This window comes from Tupaia chinensis, unplaced genomic scaffold, assembly GCF_000334495.1.
Source record: "Tupaia chinensis unplaced genomic scaffold, TupChi_1.0 Scaffold000097_1, whole genome shotgun sequence".
In the NCBI taxonomy this organism is placed as follows: domain Eukaryota; kingdom Metazoa; phylum Chordata; class Mammalia; order Scandentia; family Tupaiidae; genus Tupaia; species Tupaia belangeri.
This window is the reverse complement of record NW_006159559.1, coordinates 5,334,099-5,358,137: the sequence shown is the minus strand read 5'-3', so window position 1 is coordinate 5,358,137 and position 24,039 is coordinate 5,334,099. Positions and strand designations below refer to the sequence as shown.

Sequence of the window (24,039 nt, the reverse complement as noted above, 5' to 3'; positions counted from 1 at the left end):
CTCAAAAAAAAAAAAAAAAAAAAAAAAAACAGGTGTCACCCATGAATTTAGCTCATGAGCAGAAAGTATCAAACATAAAATTTCTTGCAGCTTATTTTCTCCATATAGCACATAGAAAGTTACTTTGAGATCAATTATGGGTCATATTTTAGTTATGGAAATGTGAAAAATAAATATACCTGTGTCTTAGAACTGACCAAACAGATTTTTTTCTGAGTGATGAAGTGATTGTGGGATGTTAGGTTGTATTTTTAGATTACATTAAAAATGTTATAAATGGGGGAACCAGCAGTTAGCGTAATGGCTGTGTCGCTGGACTCCCACGTAGTCGACCGTGGTTCGTGTCCCGGACCCGGTGGCTTAAAACTCACGCCGGGCGTGTGTGCGTGCGTGCTCAGGATCCCGAGAGGAGAATGGAGGAGAAGGGATTGCGGCATGACCATCCCCCCTGGGGGGTGATTTCTCGCTTTCTGTCTCTATGTCTCTCTCTGTCTGTCTGGCGAGCGCACGCGCCCTACAGTGAAAATCTCTCAAAAAAAAAATGTTATAAATGGTAACTATAAAAATCCTCTTATAGTATTAAGTCACGTAAATATAAGTTATTTTGAAGTTTTCATTTGTTAGGGAGCAATAGAAACTCCATGCTTCCAGAACAGCATGGATTTATAAACTTTGTATAAGTGAATGGTTGCTTAGGGAACATGGTGCAAACGCAAAGAGTGTAACTCTCCTTGCAACGACAGGAGGTTACTTAGATGAGTGTGTTATCTGATGGTCTGTGGTGGACTGGCAATACTTTTTATAACCGAGGTCAATATACCCCAAAGATATAATTCCTATTACTATTGTTAAAAAGTGTTTCTTTTCTAAAAAGCAACACGTTCCTTCCTCCTTTACCCTAATAAATAGAGAGGATCAGAGAGACTCCGGAGCCTCATATTTTGTATGACCACTTTCACTCTTAACTCAGATCTCTGTATCTCAAGTAGTTATGCTATGTGTTTCAGGTGACTCTCCACTGATGGGAGAGTCACATTCGTTAAGAAAATTCTTTTGTTACAGATTAAATTAGAATGCAGTAATTTTGTGAAGAATTTTTTTTCTTGTAATGCAGGCAAACTACCCAGAAGGGAGGACAGTCACTGGAGTAACAGAGCAGTCAGGTTTCACGTGATGCCATGCACTTCAGATACGCAGATATAATGAAATGCGTGGCTAATTGAATGAGTTAATTATCAAGTGATGACTTTCATGGTAGGTGTTAATCTATTTAGGACTGACCACATTTGAAATGAAACATTATCTAATTTTAAGTTCTAAACTTTTTCTTCTCTGTTAATATTCGAATACACCTAAGAGCCTATAGCCTTATCAGTTATCCAGTCACTAGTGTGAATATGTGCATTAGTTGTAGTCCTTTAGGTCCTTAATGTGTGCACCTGTGAGGTTTGAGACATTCGAGATGGAAAAACTTGTCATAAAAGGAAAAGGCTGGGGACCAGCGGGTGGTGTGGTGGTTAAGGTGCTGGACTCCCACATGGTCAACTCCACTTTGAGTTCTGGATCCAGCAGCTTGAAAGTAATGCCAGGCACATGTTGATGGGGCCCAAGATCCCAGGAGGAGAATGGAGGAGAAGTGATTGCAGTGTGGCCGTCCTCCCTGGGTGTGTGAAGGAGTGATTTCTCACTTTCCTCCTCTCTGTCTCTCTTTCTGGTGAGTACATGCACTCTATCACAAAAAAAAAAAAAAAAAAAACAAATAAAAACAAAACCAAAAACAACCAAAAAGTAAAAAGAAAGAAAAGGCTGGAAACACAGAAAGAAGGGATAAGAGATATCGAAGACCAAAGTGTTTTGTTCTGTGTTTCACAATAACCTATGGATTATTGTTTTAACAGTCATTTTAAAAAATTTTAGCATGTGTGTTTTAGAAAACATATTAATCTGGATTTTTTTTTTCTCTCTCTCAGACAACTAAACTTGAAAAAGGTTCTTGTGTCTGGGGGTCGTATGGAATACAAGGTTGATCCTGAACATTTGAAAGAAAATGGGGGTCAAAAAATTTGCATTCTTGCAATGGATGGAGCTGGAAGGGTGAGTTTATATCGAAGCAAAATGTGGTTGTCTTATTCTTAGCTGATACCTGTAGGGAACTTGATATTGTGAAATGTATTGCTGTTTTAGTGATGATTTCTATTTGCCACCTATTTACCTTTGACATCAAATATTAGTTATTTTGGAGTTGGTATTTGCAGAGAGAATATGATGGCATTTAATTACGTAGTATTGTTTTGTTAACCTGTAATTTGAAATTTCACTTATGTGCTTAAAATGAAAATAAGGGGTTTTGATGAGTGTGTACAGTAAGTTCTCATACATGATATTGAATTATATAGATATGAAATATTTTATGTAAATACTAACTAAGCATTCAGTATTACAGATCTGATACATAACTGGAAATTTTTTCCTTAGGTTTAGTTTTTTTTTTTTTAAAGAATTATTTTTTGATTTAACTTTATTTATTATTATTATTATTATTATTGTTATTTTCCAGTTTGATCAGAAAGAAATGGAGAGAGAGAGGGAAAGTGAGAAGCAAGCCACCAGGGTTGGGATTCGAACTGCAGTTGGCCATGTGGGAATCCAGCGCCTTTAACCACCATGCCACCTGACAGCCTCCCTCAGGTTTATTTTTATACAAATGAATACATTATGACCAGATTGACCATCTCTAATCTAAAAATACAAAATCCCAAATGCTCTAAAATCCAAAATATTTTGAGTACCAGCATGATACCACAGTGGAAAATTTCCCACCTAACTTCATATTGTTGGTCACAGTCAAAATGCACACACACAGCACATAGTCTTTTTAGCATCCCCAAGGAAAAAGGCACTCTAAGCCTTCTTCAGCTACAGTATATTTTTTCTGCTTATTTTTCTGCTTATGTTCATTGCCATATTTTCCCATTCCCACAAGAATTTCATTGTACAAAATTAAAAATAATATTTTATAGGACTGGCCTGTAGTGCAGCGGTTAAGCACAAAGGGAGCTGGATCTCACATGACTGACTGCAATTTGAATTTTTGCCTGGCATCTTGAAAAACATGCTGGGACCATGTGCACCCAGCCTCTGCCCAGGATCCTAACTAGGTGGAGAAAAGGAAGAAAGGGCATTACTGGGTAACCAGCCCCTACTGGGGAGTGCTTTCTCTCTCTCTGACAAATGCAGTTTCCCTCTGGAAAAAAAAAAAAAAAAGGCATAAAAGGCATAAAATTACCTTCAAGCTATGTGTATGCAATACGCATGAAACATAAATGTGTTTCCTCTTTAGACATAGGTCTCATCCCCAGGATAACTCATTATATATATTCAGGTATTCCAAAATCTGAAAATACCCCAAATCCAAAACACTTATGGTCCCAAGCATTTTGGATAAGGGATACTCAACTTGTATTTGTGTTTGTATGTATGTATATGGGTGTGTGTGTATCTCATATACATCATATATGTATCTCTGTATCTATGGGTTTCACATCTTCTGAATTAACCTAACTTCAAATCAAATATATTTGGGATGAAAAAATTCCAGAAGTTCCAGAAAGCAAAAATTTTAGCAGGCACCAAGTACTACACATGACATATGTAGGCGTTGTATTAGGTGTTATATAATCCATAGATGAATTAAAGTGTATGGGAGGATATATGTAGGTTTTATGTAACTACTGTATTATTTAATGTAAGGGTCTTTAGCAACTGGATTTTGTTACCTTCAGGGATCCTGGAACCAGTTCCCATGGATACCTAGAGATGGCTGGATAGAGCTAAACACACACACACAAACACAGTTATAATCTCTTCATATATGCTATATATATAAAACTGTATTTGTGGATTACTATAATATAAAGAATCTTATGTCTTTAAAGTAGAATTCTAATTTTAGTTCCCTGTGCAAACATATAAATATATTTCTCTAATAAAATTGTTCATTTAGATATGTATGTATATATATATTTTTTTTCTTGGAGAGATTTTCGCTATAGGGTGCGTGTGCACGCCAGACAGACAGAGACAGACATAGAGACAGAAAGCGAGAAGTCACCCCCAGGGTGATTTTTCCTCCATTTTCCTCTTGGGATCTTAGGCACGCATGCACACGTGCCCGGCGTGAGTTTTAAGCCACCCGGTCCAGGATGCGAACCGCGGTTGACTATGTGGGAGTCCAGCGACATAGCCATTATTCTAACTGCTGGTTTCCCTTTTAGATATATTTTAAGGTTATATATTTAAATAAATACTTAAATTTATACATATTAATACTTATGTGTATTTCTTTAAATTTAAATAATATTTAAATTTAAAAATCATATTTACAAATATATATTCTAAATTAGTAACACTGAAAAAATTATACACTGGGTAGACTAAAACAGATAGCTTTCTTTTCTTTTTTCTTCTTTCCTTCCTTCCTTCCTTTCTTTCTTTCTTTCCTTTCCTTTCTTTCTTTCTTTTGATGTTTTTGCCAGAGACCTTGTGTGCTGGTCAGAGAGAGAAAGAAAGAAAATGAGAAAGCTCCCCACATGGGTCATGGTCACACCATAATCCTCCTCTATCACTCTCTCCTTTTGAGATTTTGGGCAGACATGTATGTATGCATCTAGCATGCTTTTCAAGCCACCAGACTCAAACCTTGCAGTTGGCCTTGGGGGATCCAGCTGCTTTAACCACTATGCCACAAGTTAGATAGAAATTTAAAAAAAAAATTGAATAAGGATGTTTTTCAGTTTTAAAAAATACTGTGCACTTTGACATTTTAGAAATTGAAGAATTAATTATAAAGCTGTATCTACTGGTTATAATACGTATAATTATTTCAGTAGATACTTTTAATAAAGAAAACTAGTTTTAAGAATTAGAGCTCTTGGGACCAGCACATGGCTGATTATGATTCAAGTCCTGGACCGAGAGGCTTGAAACTCATTCTTGGCGTATGTGCATGCATGCCTCAAGTCCTGAGAGGAGAATAGAGGAGAAGGGATTGCGACGTGGCCATCTGCCTGTGTGTGTTGGGGAGTGGTTTACAACTTTCTGTCTCTCCTGTAAGTACACTTGCCCATAGCAAAAATCTCTTAAAAAAAAAAAAATTAGAACTCTAATTTGTACTAATGAAAGGAAACAAAGGCATAAGATTATATTAAAAAGTATTTTTTGTTTTTTTAGAAGTTTTTTTGCTATAGGGCATGTGCGCTTGCCAGGCAGACAGAGACAGAGAGATAGAAAGTGAGAAATCACCCCCCCAGAGCGGATGGCCACACTGCAATCCCATCTTCTCCATTCTCCTCTCGGGATCTTGGGCACGCATGCACACGCGCCCGATGTGAGTTTTAAGCCACCGGGTCTGGGACACGAACCATGGTCGACTACATGGGAGTCCAGCGACATAGCCATTATGCTAACTGCTGGTCCCAAATTAAATTAAAAAGTTAAGTATGAGAAGCTTACACTTGACTTTGGCACATGTTTCTATTTAATATGAGATATAAGTAAAACATATAGCTTATATAACGTTTTTGGATATTTACTTCTTGCAAAATAGTTTCATTATGAAAGCCAAATTCTGCAGAAATCAGTTTTAATCAATGTAGTCCTTTTTTATGTGTAACTAACTTTTTAGTTACCTTGCTAAATACCTTTGGGTGCTTTAGTTTTCTTAAGTTGACTTGGAAGGAATTGGACTTTTAAAAACCAGTAATTTATGGTGCCAGTGGGTGGCATGTTTGTTTAATGCTCAGGACTCCCAAATGGTTGACTGCAGTTTGAAACTCCCAGTGGCTTGAAATTCGCACTGGCAGCTTGAAACTCATTCCGGATGTGTGTGCACACTTGCCTAAAATCCCCTCAGAGGATGATTTCTTACTTTTCCTCTTACTTTCTGGTGTGAGTGCAAATGCCCTAGGGCAGAAACCTTTAAAAAAAAAATATCTGTAGTTTTGGGCCAGTTGGTAGCATGGTGGTTAAGGTGGCTGGATCCCCACACTGCTGACTGCACGATTTGAGACCCAATCTGGTGACTCGAAAAATGCTGGGCATCTGTGCATGCATGCCCAAAATTCTGAAAGGAGGGAGAAATGAAGGGATTGAGGCATGGCCATTACTCATGGTGCCTTTTCCCTTTCCCTTTCTCTTTCTGGCAAGAGGTTGCCAAATTAAAAATAACTGGTTTTAATTTTTCAAATGAAATTGTACTTAGAATATCAATATGTGAGACAGATAAAACAGTTGCTGCTCTGTGTAAAGCTGGATTGGGAAGCCTAACACCCCATCTCATCATTCTCTCCATCCCTTATCAGTAGTTTCTGAGCTACTTCTTAGGAATGCTAAGATTTATGAAAGTATTTTGAACCATTCAACTCCTTGTAAATTTTTCTCTTTCTAAGATTGTGTTTTAGTTATATAGTTGTTATATACAACCTACTTTTTTTCTATTTATTCATTCATTTTATTTTAATTTGACCAGAAAGAGACAGAGACATAGAGAGAAAGTGAGAAAGCAAGTCACCAGGTCTGGGACTCGAACTGTGGTTGCCCATATGAGAGTGTCCAGCACCTTAACCACCATGTCACCTGCTGGTCCCAAATTGAGATTTTTATAGCATGATTTTTTTAGTCTTCTTGTAAATAAATGTCACTATAACAAGCTTGACGAATTTTAGCATAGAATCATTTCTTTGTAGCAATATATCAGATTCTTTTGTCCAAAACAAGTAATACTGAAAATTACTTCTCCTTAAGAAGAGTATCTTTGAAATAATTTTTTTTTTTTTTTGTAGAGGTTTTTGCTATAGGGCACGTGAGCTCGCCAGAAAGAGAGAGACAGAGAGTCAGAAAGTTAGAAATCACCCGCCGGGGGGATGGCCACGCTGCAATCCCTTCTCCATTCTCCTCTCAGGATCTTGGGCATGCATGCACATGCACCCAGCATGAATTTAAGCCACCAGGTCCGGAGCTTGAACTGTAGTCGACTACATGGGAGTCCAGTGACATAGCCATTACACTAACTGCTGGTCCCTCTTGGAAATAATTTTTAATGCTCAGAGTACATTTCTGAATGACAAAGTTCTTTACGATCGTTTTTTTTTTTTTTTTGAGAGATTTTTGCTATAGGTCGCATGTGCTCGCCAGACAGATAGAGACAGACAGGGAGACAGAAAGCGAGAAATCACCCCCCAGGGGGGATGGCCACGCTGCAGTCCCTTCTCCTCCATTCTCCTCTTGGGATCTTGGGCACGCATGCACACGTGCCCAGCGTGAGCTTTAAGCCACCAGGCCTGGGATGTGAACTGCGGTCGACTACGTGGGAGTCCAGCGACATAGCCATTATGCTAACTGCTGGTCCCTACAATCATTTTGATTTCTGTAGAATCTCTGCAGAAGAATATTGAAACATACTAATCAGACCTTTTATTTTGATAGTATTGTCTCTTGATTTCATGTTTTAGTTGTTCAGATGCTGTATTGTCTTATATTCTAGTGTGCTTTGATTTTGTTTCAGGTGTTTTGCTGGAGATCAGTCAGTAGTTCTCTGAAGCAATGTCGATGGGCCTATCCACGCCAGGTCTTCATCTCTGATATTGCTTTAAATAGAAATGAAATTCTTTTCGTCACACAGGATGGGGAAGGATTTAGAGGGAAATGGTTTGAAGAAAAGAGAAAGAGTTCTGAAAAGAAAGGTCAGTTCATATATGTGGATGACCCATAAAAATACCTTTGAGTTAACCTCGAATTTGACAAGTATTATGAGTTTTAATTGACAAATACTAAGTTTTACTGTCATATATTTATGTATTCTTCTTTGTGACTAGTTTTTTTTTGATGCTTGTCTTTTATTGGACTGTAAATTCATGATGGCAAGAACCATAAATATTTCATTTTATATGGATTTGTCATATTTCTTGGTACATGTAGTCTGTTATTAAGTCATCTGTTGAACGAATATATTTGTATTGTATGCTAAAGTATATATGTAAAGAACATTTATAATTACTCAGAATATGATAAGTATATTCTTAAATCATATAGCCACAAAAGAATGATTTTTGGGTAATTTATTGTTTTGTTTTATTTTATTTATTTATTTATTTATAGATTATTTAAGTCTGTAAACATTTAAGCTATATTTATTGTGTGCTAAATAAAAGACAAATACGAAACTATGTAAGATCCTATTCTTAGATACTCATAAGCTTGTAGGGACAATAGATGATATATAAATATGTATAGTTCACAAATACCAGTATGTACCTATGGTAATCTGCCTGAGAGCATAGAAACTGGAATATTAGTAAAACCCCCTAAGACTGAAGTAGAGTGAATTTGAGAGAGTAACAAAATGCAGGTTTGCCTTGTAAGTATAGGAAGGCCTTAGAAAGAGTTGTGTCTTAGTCATTTTAGTGAGTTTATGATTGCATGCTCCTATATCTGTTTCTCAGTATTTTCTGTCTTAATGTTTGGTTATCTTTGATACCCCATATTCTCTCATCCCGTATATACAACCAGTTATCTAGTTTTGTTACTTCAGTCTCAGATGTTTCTGAAATATTTTCTCCAGTTTCATTGCTACAACCTCAGTCTACATCATCTTTTATTCTTTTTCTGGACTTAACTTTCTAAATGACCTCTTTTTATCTTTTCTTCCTTTATTTTAAACATCCTTCACACTACAGCCATAATCTTTTCTTTACATAAAAATTTTTTAAAAATTATTTATACATTTATCCAACTCATTTATGTTTTTATTTTTATTTTATTTTTTTTTATTTGATCAAAGAGAGACACAGAGAAAGAGAGAGGGAAAGTGAGAAAGCAAGCCACCAGGTCCAGGACTCGAACCGTGGTCGGCCATGTGGGAGAGTCCAGCACCTTAACCACCATGCCACCTGCTGGCCCCCTACATAAAAATTTTGTATCTATGTGGAAGCACTATATACTTTGGTTTTATAGCCTTAATCTGACTTCTAATGATAGAATCCTTTGCTTAATGTCTGCCTTCCTTGCATATTTCATGATGGTAGGGATATGTCTATCTCGTTCAGTACCAAATAATTAGGGATAGACCAGTGATTCTGTATCAGAGTGGCACAGTATAGTAATTCAGGTATTTGCTGAATAAATGCAAGCTAGAAAGAGGAGGAAGGGAGGGAGCAAATAAATAAGCAGATTAGGAAGACACTAAATTTATATATTTGTAATGCATGTTGGGGAGACTTGAAAGCTATTGTGATCCTAGATTTGCTTTTTAGAAGATAATTTTGGTAGAGTATGGAGGGTGTTTTATTGAAAAAAACAAAACCATGTACAACTAAGAATTGACCCATCAAACTCTCCTTAATAATACAACAATATTAGGTGTAAAATGTTGTGTTGAAGAGAGGATGTAGGTCTTCAAAAGGACTTAATGGTATGAAAAATATTTTCATGTTTTTCTCATTTGTTTTTCTATTCTGTTACTCCTAAATTGTTTTAAGAAAACCTTGATTAATATTAGTTTATTATTTTTTCTTTGTGGCAGAGATTTTATCAAACCTTCATAATTCCTCATCAGATGTGTCGTGTGTCTCTGACATAAATAGCACATATGAAAGAATTCGACTTGAGAAACTTACTTTTGCCCATAGAGCTGTTAGTGTCAGCACAGATCCAAGTGGATGCAACTTTGCAATCCTGCAGTCAGATCCTAAAACAAGGTATACTTGTAGATGTTCTTATTATTCTTATGATTTTTAGAAGGAGCAGTCACTGGATTTTCTTTTGTTTTTAGTGCTCTTGGTACAAATTTAATTGAAGAGCTGATGCCAAGTCCTATAGAGCTCTTAGACAAATAATCATGTTATGTAACCCAAAGGTGGAATTTGTTATACTTGAAATAATGAGTGTTTTCTTTGGTTTATAAACTTTTATTGAAAATATTGAAGATACACACACACATAGATATATACTTGCACACAGAAAATTTATTTGCCTTTATTAGTTTTAGATACACTCTAGGTTCTCAACATTCTGAGAAAGTGTTCTTTAGGATGTTTGTGAAAATTTCCAGTCTTTGAATATGATGAGAATTGACAAAAGAACAGGTGTGGAACCAGTGCAGATCTCCTAAGTCACATTAGGAGAGGGTGTAAGGTTATGGTAAACGTCAAGGGCACTGTTGAAGAGGGAGGAAGCTCTACAAGTAGGGTGACTACCCATCTAGACACTTGCCTCTATCTGCTCCAGTTTAAGCACTGTAAGTATCATCTCCTGGGAAAACCCTGAGTCCAAGTCAAACCAGGAGAGTTGTCCTCCCACCTCAAAGGACGGAAGTAGACAAGAAAGACAGATGGCATTCCTCTGGTAATGAAAGAACCTTGGTTATGGACTGTGTGTATTTATCATTACTTGAGTTCTGACCTACTCTTACCTGGGACCTGAAGTATTTGCCTGTATGTTTGTTTTTCTTCCCTTGTAAAATAAAAGATAGAAAAGAGGAAGACTATAAGCTGTCTTTATTCTTTTTAAAATGTTTTTAGCTATACATTTCACCATTTAAAAAATTTTGTTGAAACATCCATTAGAATTTATGTTGTTCAAGCATTTCCTTGTAGGAACAGAGAACACTGCTTTTAAAGGAAAACTTAACAAAGGGGATGACATATTATCTAATACTGTGCACTATTCTTGTATTTTAGGAAATGCCAAATTTAAAATGTTCTCATTACTAAGTACATAAACATTGCACTTAGAAAGAATTAGCTAGACATCTTACATTTTCTTGAAAGTAAAAAGTATTTTTGTTTCATTTCTAGCCTTTATGAAATTCCAGCTGTTTCTTCAACATCCTTTTTTGAAGAGCTTGGCAAACTGTTGAGGGAAACTGATGAAATGGACAACATCCATGATGTGACATTTCAAGTTGGCAATAGAGTCTTTCCTGCACATAAATACATTTTGGCAATGCGTTCTGACTTTTTTCAGAAATTATTTCTTTCAGATGGTACTATAGAATTTACAGATGTTTATCGGAAAGATGAAGATTCTGCAGGATGCCATCTCTTTGTGGTAGAGAAGGTTCATCCTGACCTATTTGAATACCTCTTACAATTTATATACACAGATACTTGTGACTTTTTAACTCATGGCTTCAAACCAAGAATATACTTAAATAAAAAGTCAGAAGACCACCAGGATACTCTGAATTCTCATTTTAATGAAATGCATTGCCATGAAGATAATAATCAGAAGTCAGCATTTGAAGTTTACAAAAGTAATCAAGCTCATACAGTTACTGAAAGGCAGAAAAGCAAACCCAAATCTTCTAAGAAAGGAAAAAGTGTTGGAGATGATGATCCTGTAAAAATGTTGCAAAATATTGCAAAGAAATTTGGTTTCAGTAATTTGAGTAGTAGGTATGACTTCTCCTTAATATCTATTTTGATGTGTCATTAAGTCCTCTTTTTAAAAATTCCTCCCTGCACTTTTTTCATTTGCTTTTTTCCTCCTCCTCCATCTTCCTCTTCTACCCACTTCTCACCCTCCCTTTTTCTCTCATTTCTCTTTCTCCTTCCTTTACGATAGGTACACAGATGTTCTTTCTCCATTTTCTTGTTGTCTTTGTGATTATCTGGATATTTTTGTGGGATTTCCTAGAATAGAACATGAAAAGATAGAAAGGCTGTTATTGGTTTTGAACTGTGTGGGCAAGTGCGAAATAGGGATTTGGAGTGGCAGGTAGTATGGTGCATTGGAAAGATCTTTGGAATCTATATTTGTGTCTCTAGCTCTACCTCCTGGACTAGGCAAACTTTATAATTTCTTTGAACTTCAATTCCTAGTATATAAAATGGAAGGGATAATAATATTTACCTATTATTATTGGTATACTTTAGTCATACATCATTGTAAAGTTTAAAAACAGTATTTGTCATATAGGAGCTTAGGCATTCTCTCTCTTTTTAAAGATACTTTGGCTGTGATACGATAACCTTAGTTGTGGGTGGTTCGAGTAGAGGAGGACTGTATATCATGTTTTCTACTTAAAAGCAATGAAAAACTTGGTGCCATGGGTTTGAGAGTTTTGTTATTTTTGTTATTTTTTTTTGGTGAATAGTGATATTTAGTATCTTTTGAATTCTAATTAAAATTGAAAAAAGGTGTGTTTCTTTATCTCAGTTGAGATTTGAGATGTTTTTCTATGAGATAATATTATGTTCAAATTTAAGCTCATACGTTGGATTTTTGTTGTATGTTTGTTCTATTTTGGTAGGAGAATATATCTTTTGATTGTTCATTTTTATATATTCTTGATAGGTTAGATGGAGTCAGATTTGAAAATGAAAGAATTAATGTTATTGCCAAGAAAACTGGTAATAAGCCAAAGCTAAATCAGAAAAAATGGTAAGTTAAGAAATGATAAAGTTTTCATCTCTAGGTTTTGGCACGTAAGTGTGGCAACAGAGCTCTTCTTATTTATATATGAAATAAATAAACATACATACACATAGATATATATGGGTAGGTACCCTCCTACCTCTTCTGGACTTCATTTCCAGAAATGTTAGGGAACCATATGTAATAGGTAAATTATTAACTACTTAATAAGGCATTGAAGGAATTCACTATTACTAATTACTTTCTTTTTTTAAAAAATATTTATTTATTTATTTATTTCCATTTGTTATTTTTAGTTTGTTTTTTGTTTGTTTGTTTTTGTTTTTTTAATTTGATGAGAGAGAGAGAGAGAAAGAGAGAGAGAGAGAAAAAGAAAGTAAAAGTGAGAAAGCAAGCCACCAGGTCTGGGACTTGAACCATGGTTTGCCATGTGGGAATCCAGCGCCCTTATCCGCCACACCACCTGCTGTCCCCGCTAATTACTTTCTAATGAAGAGAGACCTTTTCCATTTTTCCTAACTGGATTTCATACTGTTTAATAAGTAGGAAATGATGTTAACCCCCAAACTCAAGTAATTGTGCATTTCATCATTATGATGGTTATTTTCTGTAACAAACTTTTTTCAATAATTAATATACTATTCTAAATATGTTTGTTATTAAAAGTTTTATTTTTAATTTTATTATTATTTTTTTTTTTTGGAGAGATTTTCACTGTAGGGTGCGTGCGCTCGCCAGACAGACAGAGAGAGACATAGAGACAGAAAGCGAGAAATCACCCCCCAGGGGGGATGGTCACGCCGCAATCCCTTCTCCTCCATTCTCCTCTCGGGATCTTGGGCACGCACGCACACGCGCCCGGCGTGAGTTTTAAGCCACCGGGTCCGGGACACGAACCGTGGTCGACTATGTGGGAGTCCAGCGACATAGCCATTACGCTAACTGCTGGTTCCAATATTTGTACTTTCTTTGTAGCGAAAAGTTTTGGAGGAAAGAAATCATGGAAATGTCTGGATTTGACACAAAATAGGTTGTAAAATAAGTGAATGAGGATTTTAAATATGATGTCACTTAATATCCTATGAAGAAGATCTTTAAAAAGTTCATGGAATAGCTATTTAAATATACATATATTTTATACACACACACATTGATACACACACACATTTGAAATACACTTTGCAGGTATTTCAAAAAGTTTTTACACCAAGATAAACTTAAAGCTTTAATTCCATTCTTCCATAAACTTTTTTTTTTTTTTTGTTAAGGAAAAGTAAAAGTGCACTCCTGAGAGGTAGGGGAGGGTCTGAGCAGACAGAGATAGAGTGGCTAAAAGGCCCTGGCAGTTGCATTCTGTGGGATTCATAATTCTTAAAATTTATTTATTATCATCATAATCTTGTTTATATTACATTGAACGCATATAACTTTACAGTGTATTACATTGCTTTTTCAAAAGGGAATTCCCTTCCATGAACTTTTTGAAGTCCTCTAGGAGTGAAACCTTGTCTCGAGTAAGAAAAAGAAAAATGAAAAGAGACTTTCAAAGATTTATCTGTATTCTGTTTTCTTTTTAAACATCGTCTTTATCATTTGGGCCTTATTTTCCCTGAGATGGAGAGAGATGAAGTATTTTATTTGTATGTAACTAAAGTAGTTTATTTTTTGCCATCTTTATGAGAATATCTAATGTTAAGCCAAATCCTGCAACAAATTTTCTTATTGCTGAATCTTGCTTCAGTTAAACATTTTTCTTGCAGTTCATTTCTGTGTGATGTAACCATGAAATCAGTGGATGGAAAAGAATTTCCTTGTCATAAATGTGTTCTTTGTGCTAGACTTGGTAGGTACACTTTCTCTTAGTCGCTCATTTGTTTGTTTTAGTATTGTTTTTACTCTTATTACATTGAACTTTCATTTTCTTTCAGAATATTTTCATAGTATGCTGAGTAGCTCATGGATTGAGGTAAGATGTAAGGAGAGGACATCTAGGGTGATAACTATAGTTCTTTATATTTTTGGAAAATTACATACTAAAGAAATGCAAAGTTGGTACTTAATATTTTAGTTCAGTTTCTCATTTGTGTTAAAGTTTATTTATACCTAAGGCTGCTGAAAAGTAAGAACATTTAAAACTTAAAATTGTTACTAAAAAGTTGCTTAAAAACAAAAACAAAAAAACTCCCTGGGACCAGCAGGTGATGTAGCGATGAAAGCACTGGACTCCCACATAGCCAGCCGTGGTTCAAGTCCTGAATCTGGTGGCTTGAAACTCATGTTGGGTTAATGTGCATGTGTGTCCAAAATCCAGAGAGGAGAATGGGTTGTGGGCATGGCCATACCCTTTAGAGGGTGATTGTTCACTTTCCCTCTCACTATCTCTGTCTTTCCAGTGAGCCCACATGCCTTATGGCAAAAACCTAAAAACAAAGCAAGGCAATACAAAACTTAGAAATGTTTTTAGAATGCCAATATGTTTCTTGGTTTCTGAATTTTTCTTTGTTCTTTTCATTGTTATATTTTAAAGTTAAATGCAGACTGGTTATCTCTTATATGAAGGCTTAGAACCAGAAGTGTTTCAGATTTCAGTTTATTTTTCTTTTTAATTTTGGAATATTTGCACATATATAATGGGATATCTTAGGAATGAGATCCAAGTCTAAACATGAAATTCATTTGTTTTGTATTCACCTCATATAGGATATAACTTTAAAGTCATTTTATATAATATTGTCGTATTTCAGTATTTTGATTGTGACCCATTGCATAAGGTTAGATATAAAATTTTCCACTTGTGTCATATCATTACCCAAAAAGTTTCAAATTTAGAGCATGTTGTGTTTTGGATTTTGGGATGAGGGAATGCTCAACCTGCATATCTCATTTTAGCATTGTGCTTAATAAATGTTATATTTTGCATTTGATGTAATTTTTTACTCAGTTTTTATATCAACCCAAATTAGAACAAAATAGTGTTTTATTGTTTAAAATTAATTATTTCACTTATTTCACTTTATTTAGTCTTCCAGTTGTGCAGCTCTGGAAATGCCAATACATTCTGACATACTTAAAGTTATTTTGGACTACCTCTATACTGATGAAGCTGTGATGATAAAAGGTATTAGTAAGAGGATACTTTAAATATTTCAAATAGATTAATGGTAAAATCAGTATATCTAATTTCTACTCTACTTAAAATAAGATGGAAATAGAGGGCAACTAGAATAAATAGTAGTGATTATTACTAAGAAAAGAAACAGAAAAAGAAAGTTTTTATTACCCAAGTGAAAATTAACTGTAAGAATCATATGTAAAAATTGAGATTGCATTAACAGTTCCATTTGTAGCTGCTCTGTAATTGAAAATGAATTGATAACAAAGTGTGTAGTTTTGACATTTTACATAAATTCATTCTTATTTGTTTTTTCCCTCTGTTATAGCTGAAGTGAAAGAAATAGATTAAGAATGGAACCCAAATTTATGAAGAGAGTCCATTTATATACTTTGCCAGGCAAAACGTTTTAGTTCCCACATTTCCCTAGTTATTAGCATAGTATTGGATGTTGTGTAATTGGTACTCATTTAACCATTAGGGTTTTTTTGGTCCCATCTTTATATTGGGGATAAAACAAAAAAATGAAAAGACCTTTCTCTATTTTTAAAAAGCTTACAATCTATTGGAGAACATAAACATACAGAAAAATAAATGTAATTCAAGAGAGTAATTCTCTAAAAAAATTCATCTGAGTATGCCCGGATAAATCCGGGTAGTGTTTGTAGAGGAGATAGTGTTTAACTGAGGAGAAGATTTCTAAAGACTTGTGTACTTGGGAGGAAGCTGAGATAGTTGGAATTTTTGGTCTACTTCTCATTCTTTGGTTGGATTGAGGTATTCATATACAATGAAACTGATGCTTCTAAAGCCTATAATTATGTGGTTTTTAATATATTTGTAAACTTGTGCAACTGTCACCACTATTCTAGAACAATTTTATTAGCCCCAGAAGAAAACTTATATCCAGCAGCATACACTTTTCACTCTCCGTATTCCTAGCCTGTTGCAACTGCTAATCTACTTTCTGTCTGTATTTATATGCCTATTCTTGACATTTCATATAAATAGAATTAAGCATTATGTGGCCATTTGTGTCATCTTGTACTTAGTATAATGTCTTCAAAGTTCATCTATATTATAGCAGATACACAGCTTCATTGCCAAATAATAGCCATTATGTGGATATACCATATTTTATTTATTGGTAGATGGACATTTGGGTTCACTTTTTGGCTATTCTAAATAGTGCTGCTACGAATAGTCACACTGTAGTTTTTTGGGGGGCTGTTTTTATTTCTTAGTTATATACCTAGGAGTGGAAGTGCTAGGTCATATAGTATCCTATGTTTAATTGTTTAGGAACTGCCAGATTGTCTGAAAGTGACTACAATTTAATTTTCCCACCAGTAGTGGGTGTGGGTTCTAGTTTCTTCACATCCTCACACACTCATTAAGGTCTTCCTTTTTTTAGCCAACCTAATAGATGTGACGTTTTACAACATTGTGATTTTGGTTTGAATTTCCATAATGACTAATGATGTTGAGCATCTTTTCATGTTCTTTTTTGGATATTTGTGTACTTTCTTTGAAAAAAAATCGAAGTATTTTGGCCATTTTTATTTGAATTATTTGTCCTTTCCTTATGACTTTATATATTTCATATGCTAGTCCTTTAATAGATACATGATTTCTTCCCATTCTCTAGGTTGTATTTATTTGTAGTTTCTTGGTAGTGTCTTTTATTATAAAAGTTTTTGATTTTGATGAAACTTAGATTATCTATTTTTACTTAATTGTTCATTGGTGTCAGATCTAATAATTCTCTTCAAAATCCAAGGGCTGTACCTCCTGTGTTTTCTTGTAAGAGTTTTATAGTCCCGTCTCATCTTTACCTCCTTTCTTTTCTTGTAAGAGTTTTATAGTCCCGTCTCAGATTTACATCTTTGATCCATTTGGAATTAATTTTTTCCTCAGCTTTATTAGAGTATAATTGACAGATAAAAATTGTATATAATCAAGGTGTACATGATGTTTTGTGTATACATATGTCTTGTGAAATGATTACCACAATCAAGGTAATTAACATCAATCACTTCACATATCCATTTTCTATCAAATTCCAGGGCCTTGTAGTTTTTTATGGCTGAGTAGTATTCCATGGAGTATATGTTTCACATTTTTTTGAATCCATTCATCTTTTCGTGGACATGTGGGTTGGTTCCATGTCTTAGCAGTTGTGAATAAGGCTGCAATGGATGAAAATGTACAAGTGCTTTTCCAACTGAGCGTTCTGTCCTTTGTGTAGATACCCAGGAGTGGAATTGCTGGATCGTATAGTAGTTCTATTTGAAGGTCTTTGAGGAATCTCCATATTGTTCTCTACAGTGGCTGTAACAATTTACATTCCCACCAGCAGTGTAGGAGTGTTCCCCTTTCACCACATCCCTTCCAACACTTGTAATTTTTTGATTTTTTAATCTTTGTCATTCTGACTGGGGATAGATGGTATTTCATTGTGATTTTGATCTGCATCTCCCTTCTGATGAGAGGTGTTAAGCATTTCTTCATATGCTTTTTGACTGTTCATATGTCTTCCTTAGAGAGTTCTTTATTCAGCTCATTTTCCCATCTTTTAGTTGGGTTAATCTTTTTTTCCAGGTAAGCTGCTTGAGTTCTCTGTGTATCCTTGATATCAGTCCCTTATCTGAGGCACAGTTAACAAAAATTCTCTCCCATTCCGAGGGTTGCCGATTCACACTAATTAATCTGATGTAATCCCACCTGTCTATTTTGGAGGTTATTGCCTGTGCTTTGGTGGTCTTGCTTAAGAAGTCTTTGCCTACCCCAATGTCTCCCAGAATTTCCCCAGTGTTTTCCACCACTAGTTTTATAGTTTGTGGTCTTAGGTTTAGATCTTTGATCCACTTTGAGTTGATTTTTGTTAATGATGACAGATAGGTTCAGATTCATCTTTTTGCAGTTGGATATCCAGTTTTTCTAGTACCATTTGCTAAAGAGGCTTTCCTTTTTCCACTGGATTGACTGGTCCCCTTCGTCAAAGATGAGTTGGCTGTATGTTTTGGGGTTTATTTCTGGGGTCTCTACTTTGTTTCATTGGTCCTCATTTCTGTTTTTGTACCAATATTATGTTGTTTTGATGATCACAGCTTTGTAATATATTTTGGGATCAGGAAGTGAAATGCCCCCTATCCATTCTTCTTACACAGAATGGCTTTGGCAATATGTGGTCTTTTATGATTCTAGACAAATTCTATGATTGTCTTTTCTAGATCTGTGAAGAATGTCTCTTGTCATTTTATAGGGATTGCATTAAACAAGCAGATTAATTTGGGTAGGATTGCCATTTTAATTATATTGATTCTACTAATCCAGGAACATGGCATGTCCTTCCACTTTTTAGTGTCTATTTCAATTTCTTTTTAAGGTTTTCATAGTTTTCCTTGTAGATGTCTTTGACTTCCTTGGTTAGTTTTATTCCTCAGTATCTTATACTTCTTGTAACTATGATAAATGGATTTACATTTTTCAGTTCTCTGTCTGCTTGTTGTTTGTATATAGAAATGCTATAGATTTTTGTTAGTTAATTTTGTATCTGCCCACTTTACTGTATGCATTTATTACTTTGAGAAGTTTTTTCATGGATTCTCTTGCATCTCTGTCTTTCTGGTGAGCACGCACACCCTGTAGCAAGAAATTCTCAAAAAAAAAAAATCAAACGGAACAGTTAGATATGAAAGCTGTACTACAGAAAATTAAAACTTCCCTTAAAAGTATTAAAAGGATGTTAGACCACGCATAATGTTTAGATGTTTAGCTTCTATGCATAGTCATCTCTAGGCTGAGCAGTAAGACAGGAGAGTAAGGTAAAAGAAAATGAGTAGGAAATATAGGAAGAAAAAGCAAAGAGAAAAGAAGGAAAGTACTATAAGAAAAAGAGGAAAAAAATTAGAAATCAGATCGCAGAAAATGAAATTGGGTTAAAAATGGAAAACCGCGTGCTTGAAGGCCCAACACAGGCAGAGGTGGAGAACCCTGGAGGCTTTTTTGAAGAGGTTTTTGCTATAGGGCGCGTGCGCTCACCAGACAGACAGAGAGAGACAGAAAGTGAGAAATCACCCCCCAAGGGGGGTGGCCACGCCACAATCCCTTCTCCTCTTGGGATCTTGGGCACGCACGCACATGCGCCCGGTGTGAGTTTTAAGCCACCAGGTCTGGGACACAAACCGCGGTCGACTATGTGGGAGTTCAGCGACATAGCCATTACGCTAACTGCGGTCCCTCCCTAGGGGCTTTCTTGATGCTTTTTGTTTTTCATTGATTGACCGTTGTATGATTCCTTTTTATGTGCTACTGGATTCAATTTGTTAGTTTTTTATGTTGAGAATTTTTGTGATAAAAATTGCAAGGGACATTGTTTTAGTTTTTCTGTGATGTCTTGTCTGGTTTTAGTATTAGGATAATATTAACCTCATTGAATGAGTTGAGAATTGTTCCTCGTTTTCTGCTTTTTGAAGGGCTGGGAATAAATCGGTGTTAATTCTTTAAATGTTCAGTCAGTTCACCAATGAATGCGTGTCATCCTGGTTTTTCTTTGTTGTAAGTTTTTTGATCACTAATTCAATCTTAATGTAGGTCTATTTAAATTTTTTAGTCTGTCTTGAGTTGATTTTGGTAGTGTGTGTTTAAGAAATCACTGTCTAGAAGAACATCTTCAACTGTTTCTCCTGTGTTTTCCAACAGTAGTTTTATAGTTTGAGGCTTTCCATTTAGATGTTTGGTCCATTTTGTTTGTGGTGAGAGATAAGGGTCCAGTTTCATTTTTCTGTAGATGGATATTCAATTCTTCTAGCACCGTTTTCTGAAGAGAGTTTGTTTTCTCTACGTGATTGTCTTACGTCCTTTGTCAAAAATCAGTTGGCTGTATGTTTTGGGATTTATTAATGGATTTTTCTATTCTGTTTCATTGTGTATATATCTTTTTCTGTGCCAGTACCATGCTGTTTTGATTGTTAAAACTTTGTAGTATATTTTGAGATCAAATAGTGAGATGCTTCCTACTTTATTCTTTTTGCACGGTGTTACCTTGGCAATATGGGGCCTCTTATGGTTCCAGACAAATTTTACTATTTTTTTTTTTTTTTCTGTTTCTGTGAAGGCTGGGTGTTTTCAGTGTGATTGTGGACTGTTGATTATCAGAGCTATAGTGGAGGAGAGAAGAGGATAGTCTGAATAGGAAAACCTACAGTGTCCTAAATCTCATTGTTCTCACCACAATTCAGCCATCTTTTTTTCTTGAGTAAACATTGCACACACATTATTGCAGGTCTTTGATTGATTTTAAGAATTCTGAAAAAATTGACAAGTTTTGACAGAATTCTCATTTCACTTTTATAGAGAAGATCTTCATAATTTCTTAGTCTGTTCATTCTAATGACTTTATCCCTCCCCTCTTTTCAAACTCTGTTTTCTTCTTTCTTTATTTTTTCTTTGTAATCCTTTTATCCCTTTTCTTCTGTAGTAGCTACTCTTTTCTTTCTGTTTATATTGTTATTTTGGCAGTGACGTAGGGGCATTGTTTAGGACCAAAAGGATTATTTTAAATTAAGGATCTTCTATAATTTAAAATAAAAAAGTAGTCTAAGATAGGGCCAGCAGGTGGCATGGTGGTTAAGGTGCTGTATTCCTACTGGCTGACTACAGTTTAAGCCCCAGAACTGGTAGCTTGAAAATCACTCCAGGTGCATGTGTGAGAATGCCCAGAATCCCGAGAGGAGAGTAAAGGAAAAATGACTATGGTGTGGCCATCCTCCCTGTGAAAGTGAGAGAGTGATTTCTCACCTCCCTCTCTTTGTATCATGCTATCTCTGCTGCAAGTACACGTGCCCTATGACAAAAACTAAAGAAAAGAAAAGAAGTAGTGTAATATTGAATTTTTTTTTTTTTTTTTTTGCTAGAGGGCACATGCACTTCTGAGAGAGAGAGAGCGGGAGAGAGAGACAGAGGGAGGGATAGAGAGAGTAGGAGAGGAGAAAATAATCCTCATGGGGACTCTTTAATCCTTTCTCCCCTATCTCTTTTCAGGAATTCGACCATACACATAGTTGTGCCTAGTGGGAGTTTCAAACTTCTATGTCTGGGACTTTACCTTATTTTCAGCCATGTGGGACCCAGCTTCCTTAACCAGCAGGCTTTGGAGCTGACCTGGAAAGTTTTATTTTAATTAAGAAAGCCAGGAGGATTATTCCCCACCTGCCTATATATTTTTAAGTGTAATGCTCTCTTTTTTAGCTCCTTAAGTGTCTCAGAATTTTTTTCTAGGAGTAACTCTGCAAAGTAATAAAGAATGATGCTTCTTTTCTTTTTTTTTCAGAATCTCAAAATGTGGATTTTATTTGTAGTGTTCTTGTGGTGGCTGATCAGCTTCTCATAACTCGATTAAAAGAGATTTGTGAAGTAGCATTAACTGAAAAGTGTGAGTAATTTAGAATGAGAATATTAGTGTGTTTTTGAGTGTTCAAAGACAAATTAATAATAAATATTAGAGATGATAGATCTGTTTATTACCCTGATTTGATTATTACCTGTTATATGCTTGTATTAAAAAGATCATACTGTACCCCCTACATATGTAAAATTATTATGTATTAAATAAGTTTAAAAAAGAAAGAAACTATTGAGATCTCAAATACAAAGAATTGAAAGCTCTTAAAAAACGGATATTTGTATGATTTTAGGTTGAATCAGGATTACTGTAACTATACTTTATTAACTTTATGATGTCATTATGGTAAAATACATACTTTTTGGGTGTCATTTAAATAATTATGTACCATCATTTGTAAGTACATTCTTAGAAATATGTGAAAATATTATATTTTAGAATAGAAATATAATGTTAACATTTTTGTGTGTGTTTTGTTTTTTGCTATAGGGCACTCGTGCTCACCACAGAGAGAGAAGGAGACAGGGAGAGAAAGTAAAAAATCATCTCCTAAGGGGAAGGGCCATGCTGCAATCCTTTCTTCTCTATTCGCCTCTCAGGATTTTGGGCACGTGCACACGTGCCCACTGTGATTTTTCAGGCAGCCAGGTCTGGGACTCTAGCTGCAGTGTTCCATGTGAAAGTCCAGCACCTTAACCACACTGCCACCTGCTGGCCTAAAAGATAATATAAACTTTTATTGAAATTTATAAAACCTTGAATAATAAAGACAGGTCACTTTTTTTTTTTAGTTGTTTGTGCTATAGGGTGCATGTGCTCACCAGAGAGACAGAAAGTGAGAAATCACCCCGGGGTGGCAATGGGGGGTGGTGGCCACACCTCAATCCTTTCTCCTCCATTCTCTTGGGATCATGGAATTTTTTTGCCCTTACTTCAGTATTGGATATAAAACTTGTTTTTAGCCACTCATTTCTTACTATTTGCTAGAATTCTTTTTTTTTTTTTTTTTTGGAGAGGTTCTTGCTATAGAGCGCGTGCACTCGCCAGACAGAGAGAGACAAAGAGACAGAAAGCAAGAAATCACCCCCCAGGAGGGATGGCCATGCCGCAATCCCTTCTCCTCCATTCTCCTCTTGGGATCTTGGGCACGCACGCACACACACCCGGCGTGAGTTCAAGCCACCGGGTCCAGGACACGAACCGCGGTTGACTACATGGAAGTCCAGCGACATAGCCATTACGCTAACTGCCGGTCCTACTATTTGCTAGAATTTTTACGTAACTTTCCCATTAATGTATCTTAACAAAGCACATCTATTTTTTTCCTCTTAAACACTTATTTCTCTCTTTATTCATTGTTTAAGTTAGTAGTAGCATGGCTGTCTCCCTGAACACTCACCTTTGAAATGTGAGATTATTTTTATTTGTTATTTCAACCTTTATACCCAGATCCTTTCAGCTATCAAAACTGACTTATCTTAATATGTTGGTGACATATTTTAATTCTCAGTGTCACTCTGCTGGTGAAGGTCACTGTTATCCATCCATCCATCCTTTCTGTATATTGTCAAATTAGTCTGTTAAATACTCTTTTTTCTTTCTACTTTTTAAAAATTATTTTTAAGAAATAATTACATCTGTTCCCATTAGAAATTTTCAGTTGCTTACTCTAGAATCTCCTTTTAAACAAGAAAAGAAAAATACATGAAAGTGAAAGGCATAGCATACAATAGGTATAAAATAAACATAGTGCTGATTATTTTCGTTTCTTGAATTTATGTTTTTGGCCTTCTTTAGATATACTTTCTTGACCTCTGCTGCACATTGCAGCAGAATTTGCAAATTCCTTAATTTTCCCTGAACCTACCCAAAGAAAGATTCCATGGAAGTTTGATGTCTGATTATTGGTCATTGTACAGAGCCCTATTCCCAACTGAACAACTCTAGAACAGTTTTTGTTTGATCCAGTTTTACCATTTCTTTAAGACGTGAAACTTTGTTTTCATCATTAGTTCAAACTTTTGTCAGGCAGATACCCTTATTTACCCTAATTGCAACTTTATGTAATCGAGTTACTGGGGACAAAAAA

The 24,039-nt window shown here is 35.4% G+C and overlaps 1 protein-coding gene across 1 annotated transcript in view; it reads left to right on the top strand.

The window, feature by feature from the left end:
• The window catches only part of IBTK (inhibitor of Bruton tyrosine kinase), a 103,393-nt gene that overhangs the window by 31,443 nt on the left and 47,911 nt on the right, over nt 1-24,039 (top strand). Inside the window, 9 exon segments of the mRNA XM_006143349.3 lie at nt 1,971-2,094; nt 7,562-7,739; nt 9,578-9,752; nt 10,851-11,450; nt 12,352-12,438; nt 14,193-14,275; nt 14,361-14,398; nt 15,454-15,550; nt 21,879-21,980. Coding sequence (XP_006143411.1) covers nt 1,971-2,094; nt 7,562-7,739; nt 9,578-9,752; nt 10,851-11,450; nt 12,352-12,438; nt 14,193-14,275; nt 14,361-14,398; nt 15,454-15,550; nt 21,879-21,980 — 1,484 coding nt within the window.